Source organism: Ictidomys tridecemlineatus, chromosome 3 (assembly GCF_052094955.1).
Source record: "Ictidomys tridecemlineatus isolate mIctTri1 chromosome 3, mIctTri1.hap1, whole genome shotgun sequence".
Taxonomy (NCBI): Eukaryota; Metazoa; Chordata; class Mammalia; order Rodentia; family Sciuridae; genus Ictidomys; species Ictidomys tridecemlineatus.
Genome location: NC_135479.1, coordinates 62,570,961 through 62,588,354, shown reverse-complemented (window position 1 = coordinate 62,588,354; position 17,394 = coordinate 62,570,961). Strand labels below are relative to the sequence as shown.

General features: G+C 42.0%; 2 protein-coding genes across 3 annotated transcripts in view; one reads left to right on the top strand and one right to left on the bottom strand.

The window, feature by feature from the left end:
• Positions 1–15,924, bottom strand: part of Shmt1 (serine hydroxymethyltransferase 1) — a 29,251-nt gene extending 13,327 nt beyond the window's left edge. Inside the window, exons 1-5 of one of the 2 annotated variants that reach the window (XM_005339470.5) lie at positions 15,828–15,924; positions 10,011–10,125; positions 6,759–6,904; positions 4,240–4,355; positions 3,750–3,910 (exon numbers count right to left, since the gene is read on the bottom strand). In XM_005339470.5, the coding sequence (XP_005339527.1) occupies positions 3,750–3,910; positions 4,240–4,355; positions 6,759–6,904; positions 10,011–10,106 (519 nt within the window). In that variant the 5' untranslated portion in view covers positions 10,107–10,125; positions 15,828–15,924. Of the gene's footprint in view, positions 1–3,749; positions 3,911–4,239; positions 4,356–6,758; positions 6,905–10,010; positions 10,126–15,743 lie in introns of both variants that reach the window. The other variant, XM_005339469.5, reaches the window with a different exon arrangement.
• Positions 1–17,394, top strand: part of Smcr8 (SMCR8-C9orf72 complex subunit) — a 51,098-nt gene that overhangs the window by 23,012 nt on the left and 10,692 nt on the right. The gene's annotated exons all lie outside the window — the stretch shown is intronic.

Here is a 17,394-nt window from a genome sequence, read left to right as displayed (position 1 = left end):
CCTTCATGATCTCACTTATATATGGAATCTAAGAAGCAGAGAGAATGGTGGCTTTCAAAGGCTGGGGGGAGGAATAGGGACATGTTGGTCAAGGGTTACATAGCTGACTATGAGGAATAAATGAAAAGTACTGAAGGAGATGGATATGTTAAGTATAGAACTAAATGTGAAACATAAAACAGCCTATTTTCAGTTCAAAGTCCAGCATCACAAAATTGTTTCTTTTGTTTTGTTTTGTTTTTGTGGTACTGAAGATTGAATTCAGGACCTCATGCATGCTAGGCGGCAAGTGCTCTACCACTGAACTATATCCCCAGACCAAAATGTATCTTTTTAAGCACATATCTTAGTTCAAACATATGGGCAAAGGAGAGGTAAACATATTGAAAGGTGATTACTGCAGAGCAAACCCCCAGGTCTGGGATGTGGGGAGGAGGTACCAAGGGAAACTTCATGGTCTGCAGCCCCCAACCTGAGCCTTCCTTCCTCTCAATTACTGGGACCTACTAAAAACTACCAGCACACCTGGAGTGAAAGGTTCCAGGTTTGATAGTCATCCCCAGATGAAGCTCTTACAATCCAGCACAATTACAGAGGCTTGCATGCAAAGTTCTAGGCACTGAGGAGACAGCATCTAGGAGTCAGGTTAAAAGACCATTTTGGTTTTAAGCATGTAGTTTTTCTGAACTGAATAAAGAATCCATTGTCCCAATGAAACTTATCCTAACTGACACGCAGTAAAAAAAGTGGACATGGTCAGGTGTGGTGGCACACATCTATAGTCCCAGCTACTCAGGGTCCTGAGACAGAAAGATCACTTGAGCCCAGGCTGGGCAACAGAATGCATTCCATCTCAATAATTAAAAAAAAAAAAAAATTTTTTTTTGAGTGCTTGATTGAATCCAGGGTCTCACACATGGAAGGCAAGTGCCCTGCCACTGAGATACACACCCAGCCCCTATAACTTTTCTTTAAAGCCATAATTACCAAAAAAAATCTATTGGTGGTCTATCCTTCCATGTTTTTCTTTTTAAATGTTGGAGGTTTTTTAAAGCTTTTCACTTTGGGATCTTACTGGTTTTTTTTGTTGTTGTTGTTGTTGTTGTTTGTGTTTTTTAATGCTCCTGGAGCATTCACAGGCATTTATAACAAACTGCAGTGGGGTGAGGGCAGTGCAGAGGCTGGTGGCTAGGAAGAGAGACCCCCTCAGTCTTGCAGGAACAAGGAATGGGAGGGATTCCAGTGATAGAGGAAGACAGGAGGAGACCATGCAGAAGTGGGCTAGAACTCAGTGTTGCTGTTCTTCCACCAAGAAATGAATTCTGGCCTGTATTAGGCAATTGCAGAGTCCCGTGGTGCAGGGTTAAGGGCTGAAGACAGAGGCAGGTGGTCCAGGGAAAGGCTGAGCAGGAAAGCCACCCCAGAACACCTACAGAAGAGGCACAGCATGTGTGGCTGCTGATAGGCCAATCAGGCCTGTCTTCTCCCTAGTAACTGAGGACTTGAGGGTGCCACTCACAGCACCCTCCAGATGTGCTGTGCCTCCTGTGTGTGGTTCGCCTCAGCAGGGGTCCTGGGCCCTGCCTTTCCACACTCTGGCAGGCCAGCCACAGGGTAGGCTCCCATTATGCCCAGGGAGCTGCAGCCTACAGAGTGCATGTCAAAGATGGGGATGGCCAGAGGGAACTGGAACACAAGACTTCATTTCCTAATGCCCAGAATAAATTCTTCAGGAATAGAGAAAAGCAAGAAGCTACCCAAGGCCTCAAGAAGACTCCAGAAGGCTCCAGAAAACAAGTCAATAATTACTCTCTGAAACAATCTTTTTTTTTGGATATGGAGTCTTACTATGTTGACCAGGCTGTACTGAAACTTCTGGGTTCAATCGATCCTCTTGCCTCTGTCTCTCATGTGGCCAGGACTATGGGTAAGTGCCACTATCCTAGGGTTTCTGCCACAGCTTTTGCAATAGCAAAAGAAAGAGTAGAAACTGGACTTTCTTTGGGCGAGGGGAAGAATGAAGATTCTTTTATTCATTGACTTCTTCTGATCAATGTCGGTCTTTGAATTATAACTAGACAACCACAGGTTATTCAGTTTTGTTAAAATGGAAGGAAACAACTTTGACTTTGAGTCGTAACAACTTTAAAGATCCCATTCTAAAATTATGTACTTCATTTTTTTTAAAAGATATCTTCAGTTATTATGCCAGCATCTGAAAAAGGCAGCCCCTGATAGTGAGCACCAGTAAAATAAGGTCTTTAAAATTATTTTTCCTATTTGAATAACGATTACATTAAACCATAACTATGGGGGGGGGGGAAATCAGTGTAAATAAATGACACAGGTCAAAAGAAAACACAGAAGGCTGAGGCATCTATCAGTGGGAAAATTTTTATGAAAAAAACTAGTCTCCCATGTGGCTAGACTATGGGTAAGTGCTACTATCCTGGTATTTCTACCACAACTCTTTCAATAGCAAAAGAAACTGTAGAAAACTGGCTTTTATGTCCTAAATCCAAATACAAAAGTGTTTTTTTTAATAACTGTTGTCATGTTTAAAAATCTGGCCTCAAGGCTGGTCTGGGCCACTGAGAAGATCTTTGACTGGAAACACTTAGGCTTTCCATAAAACAAACAGTCACTTGCATGCACACACACACACACACACACACACACACACACACACACACACACACACACCTGTGTTTTCTGAGCAAACAGAGACAACCAACAGGACACCACAAACAACATGGGATGTCCATGTGGAATACTGGCTTGATCTTGAAAGAAGAAAATTACACCTCCAATATTTAGCAAGTTTAAAGACTTTTTTCTCCTGGTAGCAAGTAGAAAACAACCAGAAATGGCACTATTTGACAATAAGACACACACAAAGAAAGGCTCCTAGGCACCAGAAAGAATCACAACACCAGGCAACAAAGACAATGCTCATTATTCTTTTCTATCCATCACCCTTAGTGTTATTATAGACAAAGCACTGTCTCACTTGAGCCCCCACCTCCTATTTGCATTTTTTAAACTTGCGTATTTATACAGATGCAGCTCCCATTAAAGATCTGCCCCACAAACCCCAGAGGCAGGGCTGGGCACTGGTTCTGAGGGTACTGGTTCCTTTTCTGGGCACATGGCTGATGCCGGTTGAGGACAGGTCTGTGCAAAGTGGGCAGTGATGGCTGCAGGAATGGGCTGGAACCCTGAGTAGGTAGTGGCTGGGTTTAGCTAGGCTGTGGAGGTCTGTGGCCATTGTCAATGGTACTGGGGCTAGAGTTAGGGACAGTGCAATCCTTGTTGCAGCTGCTGGCCCACAGGGGAACCAGGTGGGATTGTTTCTTGGTGAGAGTAGAGCTGCTGCTAACCTGGTTGCTAGGAGCTGTTACTCTAGGTGCTGTTCCCCTAGTTCTGGGGTGGCCACCACCTGGCTGCATCTGAACCCTCCTCAGCTGTTGCCTATTCCCCTCCCTCCCTCCCTCCATGGTATCGTAGCACCACATCAAATTCTGTGTTTTCTTTGCTTAACATGGCAAACAAACAAAACAAAAACATCTATGCCAGCTGTCCCCAGTGGGCCCCGGGAGCCTGAGGAGTCCTCCAGGGCAGAAAAATGAAAATGGGACAAGGTAGGGTTTCCTGAAGTGTCACAGGAACAGAACTACTTAAACTGACAAGAACAGTCAGATACTGGAGGTTTCCAATGAACGGGAACGGAAAGACAGATTATCTCTTACCTTATAGGGCATAGATTCAAAGAAGATGGATGTAGCAGAGATTTTCTTCTTGTCTGTCATGAACCCATGGGTCAGGTGGCCCCCATCAGGCAGGTCCAGACCCATGATGCGCCCATGGGGCTCCACGAGGGCCGTGTACACTGCAAAGTTTGCAGGGGAGCCTGAAACAGGAGGCCAGAAAAGATGTGAGTATTTCTTCCTGAGTGGCATCCAGGAGCTTGGATACTAGATGATTATCCAGGAGTGGCTGAGAACACATGTGGCCACCAATATGACCTCCCCGATCCCCAAGCGATCCCCACTTAACCCTGTACCAGTCTCCTTGAGAGTAAGAGAAGTGGGAGTGCAGAGGTGGGAGCCCAAGGCAGTGAAGAAGGATGCACACACCTGTCTCTTTGGCTCATTTCTTACTTAGGACTCCTTTTGTAAACATCAGTCTGGGGGCCTGGCCTGGAGGGGCTGCATGGGACAATCTAGATGTGATCATCACCTGAATAAGGCTGGACGTTGACCCCCCAGCACTGTGGGTCCAGGTGATAGGCCTGCAGAGCCCGCTTCTGACAGAGTGTTTCCAGTTCATCAATAAACTCAGTCCCGCCATAATACCTGTGGGAGAGAAGCAGGAGCCCCACATCCACTGTGGGCCCTGACCTTTGCTTCCAGCAGAGGCCAAAGCTCAGGAGTGGGAAGAATACAGTGGAGGGGAGTGAGCAAGTCTCAGCTCCCCATGTTGTCCTATGAGGTTGTAGGAGGATCCAATGAGATATATAAGTTGTTACTCAGTAAATCTACCAAAGCTCAAGGCAGAGGTAGTTATTCACAGTAGGAGAAAGACAAAGCCTTCAATTTGACCCTCAGACTTCTATAGAGAATTTCAGGGGCATCTCAGGATAGAATGACAGTTCATTCTCCAAGGGTGACCCTTCTTTTCCTGTGACCATTGGAATACAAATGCTAAAATTCACCAAGATCATGTCTTATTCTGTACTTTCTTTGTCTGATAATGACTGTAAAAGACAAACAACAGATGGGGAGGCGAGGTGATGCATGCCTGTAATCCCAACAACTTAGGAGGCTAAAGCAGGAGGATCTCAAGTTCTAGTCCAATTTGGACAACTTAGTGAGTCTCTGTCTCAAAATAAAAAACAAAGGGCTTGGGCTGTAACTCAGTGGTAGAATATCCCTGGGTACAATTTCCAGTACCACAACCCCCCCGCCCAAATGAAGCTAGATATGGTGGCACTGTCTAAAGTCCCAACACTTGGGAGGTTGAGGAAGGAAGATCCCTGAAGTCCAGCAACATAGAAAGGTCCAATCTCAAAATAAATAAATATATATATAAATAAATATATATATATATATATATATATAAAAAATATATATATTTCATATATACACACAAACCTATGTCTATATGTATGTATGAACACACACACACATATATGGCTTACACTGGTTCAAAAGAGTTGAGAAAAGTAATCACTGCACATGTAAATCCAACATTTATTTATTTATTTATTTTTTATAGTCATGAGGCCCACATGGAGCCTTTATTTTATTTTATTTTTTTTAAAGAGAGAGAGAGAGAGAATTTTAATATTTATTCTTTAGTTTTCGGCGGACACAGCATCTTTGTTTGTATGAGGTGTTGAGGATCGAACCCAGGCCGCACACATGCCAGGTGAGTGTGCTACCGCTTGAGCCACATTCCCAGCCCCTAAATCCAACATTTATAACAATAAATTTATACAGGTTGAGCATCTCTAACTTAAAATATGAAACCCAAATGCTCCCAAATCTGAAGCTTCTTGTATACCAAGGTCTCACCATGTGATGCCCAGCACTGCTCTGGGACTTTGCACTGTCCCCACTAGAAAGAAGGCACTCACCAGAGGCAGTTCCCAGACCGTGAACTTCCTAAACTCCAAAACTATAAAAATAAGTTACTCTATTTACAAATATTCAGTCTCAGCAATTCAGCTATACAAACAGAAAACAGACAAAGTTGGAGATAGAAGAGATATAGTAGATAGCCAATAGACAAAAGGCAACTCATGTCCCGTATATCAACGACACAGGAATAATCAGGATTTAAAATAAAAAATACAAACCATTTACAATAGCACCTCCAAAACTGAAGTACTTAAGCACAAATCTAATAATTTATGCAGTAAGTTTTCAAACTTTGAACATGGATGGAAGAAATCACAAGGAACATTTAAAAAAAAAGTTTCAAAGGGAGTGGGGTATATAATTCATTGGTAGAGCCTAGAATGCATTAGAACTTACCTATCTTGCAACCCAGCATCACAAAAAGTTTCAAATTTTGGAACATTTAGAATACTTAACCAGTATAGTCTATACAAATATTCCAAAATCTGAAAAACTCTGAAATCTGAAGCACTCTTGGTCCTAAGCATTTCAGATGAGACACTCAGCCTGCACTATCAGTTCCATTTCATTTCTCAGCCACTCTGATACAGATGAGAGTAACAGTCATTTTTTGTGACATCCCTCAAAGGACACTGATCTTTTCTCAGTCAGGGTTGGATGATACTCCTTATTAGCCTGGCCTGCTATTCTAGAAAGCTACCAACGAGACTGTTAAATGTAAACCTGAATATACCTGCTCCAGGAACAGCAGTGGTATCACAGGCTAGAAATCATACAAGAGCTATGCAGGAGGGCAGGAGTGGAAGAGCACAGACTCCACAATTGGGAAGCCTGTTTTCTTTGGTACCAGGGGTGCTTAAACACTGAGCCACATCCCCAGCCTGTTTTTATATTTTATTAGAGACAGGGTCTATATGAGTTCCTTAGGGCCTCACTAAGTTGCTGAGGCTGGGTTTGAACTTGCAGTCCTCCTGCCTCAGCCTCCTGAGTCACTGGGATTACAGGGGTGTGCCACTCCATCCAGCTGGGAAGCCATTTTATGAAGTTTACATTTTACACCGATTTAGTACTTCAAATCACTATGTCAGAAACAGGACTTGGAAGACACTCACTTACCTCTGGCCTGGGTACCCCTCAGAGTATTTGTTATTTAAGCAAGAGCCCAGGGCCTCTAAAACTGCTCGGCTGGCGAAATTCTCCGAGGCGATCAGCTCCAATCCAAACCTCTGCCGGTTACTTTCCTTCTTAATGATGTTGTAAACCTTATGAAAAGAAAACAGATGCTGGACAGGTGGACATTTGGTTTAAAATTTTGCTCCAATCAAAGCCGTATCTCCTAAAGAGAAAAGATACTATTACAGATTCATATTTGCTCTCAGAAATCGACTTTAACCCAAATAAGCAGATTATGAAAACTCACATAACACTTATGGGAGAGAACATGTCTTCCTTAAAGACTTTAGCATCCAGGAAAGAATTAATAATAAAATGAATAAAGAAAAACAAAATGATTTAAGAGAAAATTATGGTTTTCTTTTTGGTATCAGAGATTGAACTCAGGGCACTTGACCACTGAGCCATATCTCCAGTCCTATTTTGTATTTTATTTAGAGACAGGGTCTCAACTGAATTGCTTAGCACCTTGTTTTTGCTGAGGCTAGCTTTGAACTTGTGATCCTCCTGTCTCAATCTCTCAAACTGCTGGGATTTACAGGCATGTGTCACAGCTCTGGCAAGAAAATTATCTTTACACATCCCACCTAATTTTTAATTCTACACCATCCTGTTATTTTTATCCCTGCTTTCCACCAAGTTTCTCCCTCCCTGAACTTCATTCCCTGCTCTTCTTCTTTACCAACAAGATGCTTCAGCAAATCCAGAGAGATAGAGAGTAGATTAATGGTTGCCTAGGGCTGGGAAGTTTGGGGAGGATTAGGGTGATGGCTGATTGGTTCTTTTTGGGGGAAAATTTTACAAATACAGATTTAATATATTTTTCACTTTATGATGGTGGGAAAATGATATACATCCAATAGAAACCATACTTGAAAATTTGAGTTGGGAAATCAAAGGCATTTCTGTATATCAATGACAAATCTTCAGAAAGGGAAATGAGGAAAAACTACCCCATTTTCAATAGCCTCAAAAAAAAAAAAAATACTTGGGAATCAACAAAAGAGGTGAAGGATCTATACAATGAAAATTACAGGACACTAAAGAGAGAAATTAAAGAAGACCTTAGAAGATGGAAAGATCTACCTTGTTCTTAGATAGGCAGAATTAATATTATCAAAATGACCATACTTCCAAAAGCCCTATACAGATGACATTCCTCATAGAAATAGAAAAAAGCAATCATGAAATTCATCTGGAAAAATAAGAGACCCAGAATAGCTAAAGCAATCCTTAGCAGGAAGAATGAAGCAGGTGGCATCCCAATACCAGACCTTAAACTATACTACAGTAACAAAAACAGAATAGTTTTGGCACCAAAATAGACTGGTAGACCAATGGTACAGAATAGGGAACACAGAGACTAACCCTCAAAATTACAATTAACTTGTATTAGACAAAGGTACCAAAAACATGCATTGGAGAAAAGATAGCCTCTTCAACAAATGGTGCTGGGAAAACTGGAAATCCATATGCGACAAAATGAAACTAAACCCCTATCTCTCACCATGCACAAAATTCAACTCAAAATGGATCAAGGACTTAGGAATAAAACCAGAGACCCTGTGTCTAATAAAAGAAAAAGTAGGCCCTAATCTCCATCATGTGGGATTAGGTCCCAAATTCCTTAATAAGACTCCTATGGCGCAAGAATTAAAATCTAGAATCAATAAATGGGATGGACTCAAACTAAATCTAGATGCCCAACCTAGATACCCTTCAGTAGATGAATGGATTAAAAAATTTGGCATATACACGCAATGGAATATTACTCAGCAATAAAAGAGAAAAAAATCATGGTATTTGCAGGTAAATGGATGGAGTTAGAGAAGATAATGCTAAGTGAAGTCAGCCAATCCCAAAAAACCAAATGCCAAATGTTTACTTTGATTTAAGGAGGTTGATTCATAGTGAGATAGGGAGAGGGAGCATGGGAGGAATAGACAAACTCTAGATAGGGCAGAGGGAATGGAGAGGAAGGGGAGGAAGGGCATCATTCCAAATGATGGTGGAATGTGATGATAATTACTATCCAAAGTACAGATATGAAGACACGAATTGGTGTGAATATATTTTGTGTACAACCAGAGATATGAAAAATTGTGCTCTATATATGTAATAAGAATTATATATTCTCCTGTCATATATAAATTAAAAAAAAAATTAAATTGGGGGCTGGGCACAGTGATGCACACTTGTAATCCCAGCTACATGGACAGTCTAAGGCAGGATTCCAAGTTTGAAGCCAGCCTTGGTAACACCATCTCAAAATTAAAAAAGAAAAAAAAAAGGTTGAGAACATAACTCAGAGGTAGGACACAAGGAAGTTCTAGCTCCAATCCCTGGTACCACGACAAACAAACATTGTTATAAAAATTTTAAAAAGATGCTTTTGGACATCTAAATAGATATGCTCTCTGTGCACTGTAAAGAAAGGTTCAGGGGCTGGGATTGTGGCTCAGTAGTAGAGCGTTTGCCTGGCATGTGTAAGGCCCTGGGTTCGATCCTCAGCTCCGCATACAAATAAATAAAAGATCCATTGACAACCAAAAAAAAAAAAAAAAAAAAAAAAATTATATATATATATAAAAAGAAAGGTTCAATCTCTATAATCTTTCCCCACCTTCCTCCAGAACATCCAGCATGATGCTCTACACTTTGCAGAAACTAAGAAACAGCTAAATTTAGCCTCAAAGGACTTTTAACCTTTTTCAAGCCACTCAATTTCAATTTCGCAGTCTTTTTCATATGTGTGGTGCTGGGATCAAATCCAAGGCCTAGCACAAATGCTCTACCACTAGCAAACTACTGCCTTAACCCTACCACTAGCAAACACTCTACCACTGAACTGTACTCCAGCCCCACAATCTGATACTCTTATAATATTTGCAAGGCTGTCCATAAATTAATTCATGATTAGAACCAGAGATTTAAGGGCTGGGCCTAGAGTGTGTAAGATCTGTCCATCATGGTGGTTAGGGCTGGGGTTGTGGCTCAGAGGTAAAGCGCTCGCCTACCATGTGTGAGGTACCGGGTTCGATCCTCAGCACTACATAAAAATAAAAAAATAAAGATATTGTGTTCACTTATAACTTAAAAAAAAAAATCTATCCATCATGGTGGTTAGAGGGATAGGGAGAGGAAAAGATTTAAACACCTGATGTAAAAATAAGCTGAAGACCTCACAAATCTCACCTCAATGTCACTGTCCTTGAGGGGCTGCACCAGCATCTTATCATGGGAAGACCACACAGCAGGATCCCAGTGGGTCCCATTGACTGGAGTTGCCATTGTATTGGTTCCAAGTTGCCTAGAAAAACAGGAAAAGTGTATGTGACCTTAAATATTAAACTGAGGCAAAGCTCATCACAATCTGTAAGTTCCCTCCAGTTGCTAAAGTGCTGACATACTTTTTTAGCCTTTCCCTCAGAACTGCTTGGTATACACAAGCACAATCTATTGCAAAACCACAGTTCCTTTTTCTTGTAAGTTAGACACAATTTCTTGATTTTATTTGTTTATTTTTATGTGATGCTGAGGATTGAATTCAGAGCCTCTAATGTGCTAGGCATGGGCTCTACTGCTGAGCCACAACCCACAACAGCCCTGCTGTTCGTTTAAAACTATGGACCAGACCCTTCTTTCTCCAACTCCCCCCACCTAAACCCTCTTCCTGGGAAGCCTTCACCTACAGTGAACCAGCATGGCTGCCTCACTGTTCATATTATAGTACAGTTCACCTCTGACTAAACCAAGTTCCTTCAAGTCAAAGTGAGTGCTCAGTGTTTTTCTTTTTAAATCACCCACAGCCCAGAACAGCAATGCACGAAGAAGGAATATTTGGGTTGGGGATGTAGCTCAGAGGTCCAGTGCTTGCTTAGCATATACAAAGCCCTAAAATGGATTCAATCCCTAAAATGGATTTAAAAAAAAAAAAAGAAAGAGAAAATATTTGCCAAATGATCAAACAAATGAAACAACAAATGTTGATTTAAAATATTTCACTAGTGGGGCTGGGGTTGTGGCTCAAGAGGTAGAGTGCTTTTCTAGCACATGTGAGGCACTGGGTTCGATCCTCAGCACTATTTAAAGTAAAATAAAGACATCGTGTTCACCTATAACTGAAAAATAAATATTAAAAAAAAAGCCAATCTTCTGGTCTTAGAATCCCAAAGAACAAAATTTCTTTTAAATATTAACTATTCAAAGTTAAAAAGGATTCAAAGGTAGCCAGCAACACAGAATATTTCTTAACCTTCAAAGAACTAAATTGCATTTGGAAACCTCCCCTCTGGAGGGTCAGACCTGTAATCATTTGGGAAAACACATTCAATTCAGTTCTCCTGGGGCAAACACTGTGCTGGATTGACCTTCACCCATGGACTCCCAGATTCTACTTCAGCACAACAACTTGTTGCCATTTTGCCCACACAAACCATCTATTTTCTGATCTAAGATAGTAATTCTGAACCACTTATTTCCTAGTCTGGGTGAGAGCCGCAGTGTGTCCCCACACTCTAGCAGTCTGCTCCTGCTCTCATCACCCTCCCACCTGGAGTTTTCTAGCTTGTTCTTATTACCATATAGGATTAAATACTCACTCCCACCCTTCCAGCAGTATTTAGTACATATCCCTTTTAGACCTATACTATCTCCTTGAGTCCTAAATAAGCTTTTTTTCTGAAATATGAAAAAGGTCTGAATTTTTTATTCAAATGGGGTTCAAGATTTTTAGTCTCATTTCAGTTAAACCTTTATATCCTGGGGCATTTTTTAATAGCTTTGTTTTTTTTTTAAACATTAAAATGTGTACACAAGCAGTTTAGTTGGACATGTCCCTTTAGATTGTGGACATACATACACAACATCCTTTTTTTTGTTTTTTGCTTTTTTAAAAATTAATTTATTTTATTTAGGTATATGTGACAGCAGAATGCATTTTGATTCATTGTACACAACTATAGCACAACTTTACATTTGTATGGTTGTGTACCACAACATCCCATTTTGTGTGATTGAGATCATAGTGTGTATCATGCTTTTCCACACATCATGAATATTCACCGATTCAAAATCCCAAAGCTACAGGAATATTTTTGATAACCAAGAACACACTACACCAACTCAATCTATTATTCTTTCTTGGGGACTATCCTGGGGCATTCTTAATTACAGTAAGAGATAGGTCCTGAAACTATATACTTTTTAAGATGTAGAGTGGAAAACTCATTTTTAGTTAATACTATATTTAGGGAACATAGTATCTGTTCCTAAGATCTGAGGGTTGGCTGAAAAACATACTTTTTTTGGGTAATAAAATGTAAAATTTATCATTTTAACCATTTTTAAGTGTAGAGTTGGTGGCATTAAGTACTTTCACATTGTTAAATAGTCTTCATCACCACCCATTTCCAGAACTTTCTTTGCCGAAGCTGAAACTATACTCACTAAACATTAACTACCCTATCCCTCCTCTCCCCTGAAACCACCATTCAGTCTCCATGAAATCTGATTATCCTAGGTACCTCACAGCAGTGGAATCATCTGGGATTTGGCCTTTTGTGTCCAGCTTACTTCACTTTGCATAACGTCCGTCTTCAAGATTTGCCCATATATGTATCAGAATTTCCTTCCTTTTCAAGGCTGAAATAATATTCCACTGTATGCATTTACCATGTTTTGTTTATCCATTCATTTCTTGTGCGACATGTGGGTTGGTTCTACTTTTTGGCTATTGTGAGTGCAAATACCTGTTCAAGTCTTTGTTTTGTAGTTTTGTAGGGTATATACCCCAAAGTGGAATTGCTAGATCATATGTTTGATTCTAAATAAGCTTTTGATATCTGAACACTCTATTTCACAGCTATCAGCCTACACTGAATTAATTCATTTAACAAATATTTACTGAGTTGCTCCTATGTCCCATGTTCAGTTATGTGCTAAGAATACAGAAGTTAATCAAACAGTCCCTGCTCAATGGGTAATAGATCATAAAGAAGAAAACAAGAAATACACAAAATAGTTACAGATAGTGATGATACTTATGAGGACAACAAATGGGTGTGAGCAATTTTAAGACTGTGGCATAGAAAGTGCTGAGCTAAAATTAGAACAGTGGAAAGGAGCCAAGCATATGAGATTTGAGGTAAGAGAGCAATAAAGGCAGTGCAAATGCTTAGTGTAAAGCCCTAAGACAGGAAGAAGTAGGACTTGCTAAGGATCAGTATGTCAGACCTTTAGGTTAGTAATCAGGGTCCTGTGACCGAAGCCTGAGGAACAAAGCAGTGTCCACAGAAAATTAGATTCAAAGGCCTAAGGACCAAAGCAAGAACAGGAAAACAGATTTTTACCTTGATGTTATGTATTTTCAGCTTAAATGGCCTCAAACCATTTCCTAAAAACTTTGGTCTCAAGTTATTGCCCAATCCATTTTTTTTTTTTTAAAGAGAGTGACAGAGGGGGAGAAGAGAGAAAAAAAATTTTTTTTTTTTAATATTTATTTCTTAGTTCTCGGCAGACACAACATCTTTGTTGGCATGTGGTGCTGGGGATCGAACCCGGGCCGCACGCATGCCAGACAAGCATGCTACCGCCTGAGCCACATTCCCAGCCCTGCCCAATCCATTTGTGAAATCTTAAATTAACAACTAGTAAAACCCAGGGGGATGTGTCACAAGTTGGACACCTGGATTCAGCAGTGAAGGGCCACACGTAAGGAGATGTCTGCTGAAGCTCACTACAAGAAAGGCTGTAGTAATGGCACAGATTCTGGGTTCAAATCCTACTCTGCCATGTCTTAATAAGCACCCTCAGTAACTGATACCTGTGTCTCAGTATTTTCACATCTAACACAAGGATAATGATGCTCAGAAGCTGGTTGTGAGTTAAATGAAACATCAGGCAAAAGGCAATCTGAACAATGCCAGGCACAGAGTAAATACTCAAAAAGCATCAGTGATTATTGTTATTAAAAAATCCCGGGAGCCGGGCCTGGTGGTGCACACCTGTAAACCCAAAGCTCAGGAAGTTGAGCCAGGAGGATCATGACTTCAAAGCCAGCCTCAGCAAAAAAGCAAGGCACTAAGCAACTCAGCAAGACCTTGACTCTAAATACAAAATAGGGCTGGGGATGTGGCTCAGTGGTTGAATACCCCTGAGATCAATCCTGGGTTAACACCCCCCGCCCCCCCCAAAACTGAGGATTTTAGGATCTTCTTAATTACCATTACCAGTGTAACATCTGCTGAGCACCCCAGTCTAATATGGCTCACAACAGCTGCACTGCCATTCATTGTGTGCCATGAGCCTCACAACCACAGGGAAAAAGACCTAGTAAGTGAAGACACTTACAAAGAGATCAGTCTTCCTATGCCTTTGAATCTTACCTGGAATGTTGCCACACAAGAGTATCCAGCCAGGGATTAGCTAAAGGAACTAACTGCCTTGTTGAACAACTAGACTGGAGAGTGAATCTGAGCAGAGAGTAACAAGAGGTGTGCAGAAAGTTTAAAGAAAGATAAGGACACAGTGTGCATCAAGAAAATAAGAAGCAGAAGTCATCAGGACAGTGAAGATATTTAGCAAAGAAATCTAAGAGGGGAAAAAATTAAACGTTAGTTTAGTGATAAATTTTTAGTATAATTTTTGCCACTGACATAAAATCGAATTCTCTAAATAATGATACGTGGGTGTGCTTCAGGGAAGAAAGCTCAGAATTTCCAGGCTCTGATCTGTCTTCAGAACCCCACATTGGGGCCACAAGGGGTACTGCTGGCCCGTTCCTGAGTCATAACAGTTTATGTCCAGGGTTCTGGGGCAGGCATGCAAAGTGGTTTTCTCTATATTGCAGAATAAAGCCCTAGATTCATTTCTTCCCAGGAAAACAAACAAAAAACCAAAACAAAGCCAAGAAACAAAAAAACAACTTCTGTGTGTTCTCTGGAAAGCAGAGAACACCAAGGGTCAGAGAGCTAACTTGCCTAAGGTTATATAATCAGAAGAGTCAGAATCTTAACTCTGGCTTATCTTTAGTTCCAAAGTCTTTTCCCAGAGCACAGCACTAGACAAAAACACAATCACCCACAAGTCCTTACAAGTCCCCTCAAGTAAGAAATTCAAAATCTGATTCCACAACTAGTGTTTCCGGTCCAATAAACTGCCTGATTCAAGGCTTCAAGTGTGCTAGCTTCAGTCGACCAAGGGTCACTTAAATTTCAGAACCCCAAAGTACAGGCACGGGGCCAAGAATCCTACAGTGCAATGCCTGTCTCCTAAAACAGAGGGTGGCAGACTGTAGGCAACAGAGATCTGGGAGCACGCCAAAGCGGACAGCAGTGAGGAACCAGCTTTGAAAACCAATCCGGGTTTGATTCTGGGTTCTGCCATTTTGCCCAGCTCCTCTCCCCCAGACTCACCCTCCTCATCCGCAAAATGGGAAAACGCTACTACCACTGACTTGCAGTGAGGACGAGGTAAGGAGTTGTCTTCAAAACGAACAGTACTGGGGCTGGGGTTGTGGCTCAGCGGCGGAGCCCTCGCCTAGCACGTGCGAGGCCCTGGGTTCGATCCTCAGCACCACATAAAAATAAAGAATTAAAATAACGAGACTGTGTCCAACTATAACTAAAAAATAAAATATTAAAAGAAAAAAAACCCCGACAGTACTCGTGTAAGAAAAGCGCTCAGCACTGGGCGGTTAATTATGCCCACAATAAGCCTTCGTAACGCTACTGGCCACCACCCGCGCTACATCCAGGTGCCCAGGACCCAGAGCTGCGGCTGACGGCCTTCGGACCCCTCCGCCTAGGCGCCAACCTGCACCTCTCCTGGTTATTTCGGTTTCCCAGAGGCTGGGGAAGCGCGTGGCGGGAAATTGGGTAGCACAGCGCCTGGGCGCCAAGGACCTAGGACCCGAGGGAGCCCACCTACCAGAACGCAGCCCAGCACGTGTATGGCTACGCCTCAGTCCCACGCCGCCGCCGCCGACCGCACCACAACTGGACACCCACCTACCTGCGCTCAGCCGCGCGCCAGCCACGTGACCCGCGGCGTCCGCTTTCAACCCGAACTTGGCGCGCAGAGGCTGAGTGCACCGCCCCCGTCAGGCCCCGCCCCCGTCAGGCCCCGCCCCCACCCCAGGGGGCGCCAAATCAGAGCCAGCGCCCCCTCCTCCCCGACGCTATTGGCTGCACTGAAGCGATGGGCGGGGTCAGCTCCGCCGGTTTGGCCAGCAGCCTCCTGGTGCAGCTGCTCACTTTGAGGCCGGGAGTCTGAGCACCTTCAGCCTTCGGTGGCCGGCTGCTGGGGAAGCAGCGGGGATTTACCGAAAGACAGCGAAGATCCTGCCACAGTCCCCCTGGGGGGGCCTCTTGGGCTGTGGAGTTATGGGTGAATTTTGTTACTTATATTTAACTTTTTCAGTCAGTGAAGTGCTCATTTAAGCAGGTCAAACGTGGTTCCTTCCAACCGACTGAAGAGTGGGGTCCTAGACCAGGCACTGCTTTTGGAAGGATTAACAGACTAAAACACTGAGAAGATAACAATAAATATTCGATCTTGTTAAGAATAATTGCTTGCTGGGCGCGGTGGCACTTGCCTGTTATCGAGGCTGAGGCAGGAGGATCACTACGAGTTCAAAGCCAGCCTCAGCAAAAGTGAGGCGCTAAGCAGTTCAGTGAGACCCGGTCTCTAAATAAAATATAAAATAGGGCTGGGGATGTGGCTCAGTGGTTGAGTGCCCCCGAGTTCAACCCCAGTACCCGCCCCCGCAAAAAAAAGGGAAAGTCAAATGAACAATTTAAGCTCCTACTTTAAGAAACTAGGGGAAAAAGTCTGTAAACCGAGAGTAAGGAAATAATAAAACAAGTTAAAAACAGAAATCAATGAGCTTGAAAATAGAAGAACAATAGAGGAATACCAATAAATCCCAAAGCAAGTTAGCTGAAAAGTCAAAACTGGAAAACTTTTTGGTAAGATTGACAAAGGCGGACATTGGGAAGATAAGAGAAAAAGCAGATTACAGACATCAGGAGTGAAATAGGAAATATCCCTACAAATCCTGCAAATGTGAAAGAATAACAAAGGGCAACTCTACACATGTATTTGAGAACTGACATGAAGTGAATCTGTTCTCCCACAAAGCACACATTATCACAACCTCATTCAATATTAAGTAGGCAGTTCTTGACAAACCCAATAATTATTAAAGAAACTAAATCCAGAATTTGAAAACTCCAGGAGGAGAAATCTCCAGGTCCAGATGGTTTTAAGGGAGATTTTAAATAAACACTTCAAGAAGAATCAACACTATTCTATATCAATGTCTACATAATAAGCCTTCATAACGCTACTGGCCACCACTTTTTTTCTCATCAAGAAAAATTGGAATTTTTTAATACTCTTTTTATGGGGCCCATAATACCTTGATAACAAAAGTAGATAAAGATAGTACCAAGATTATAAAAAGAAACCTATAGCCAAATATTCTTAGCTGAATATTAGCATATTGAACATATCAAAAGGGACTGGGATGTGGCTCAGTGGTAGAGGCATGCTCAGCATGTGTGAAGCCCTCGATTGA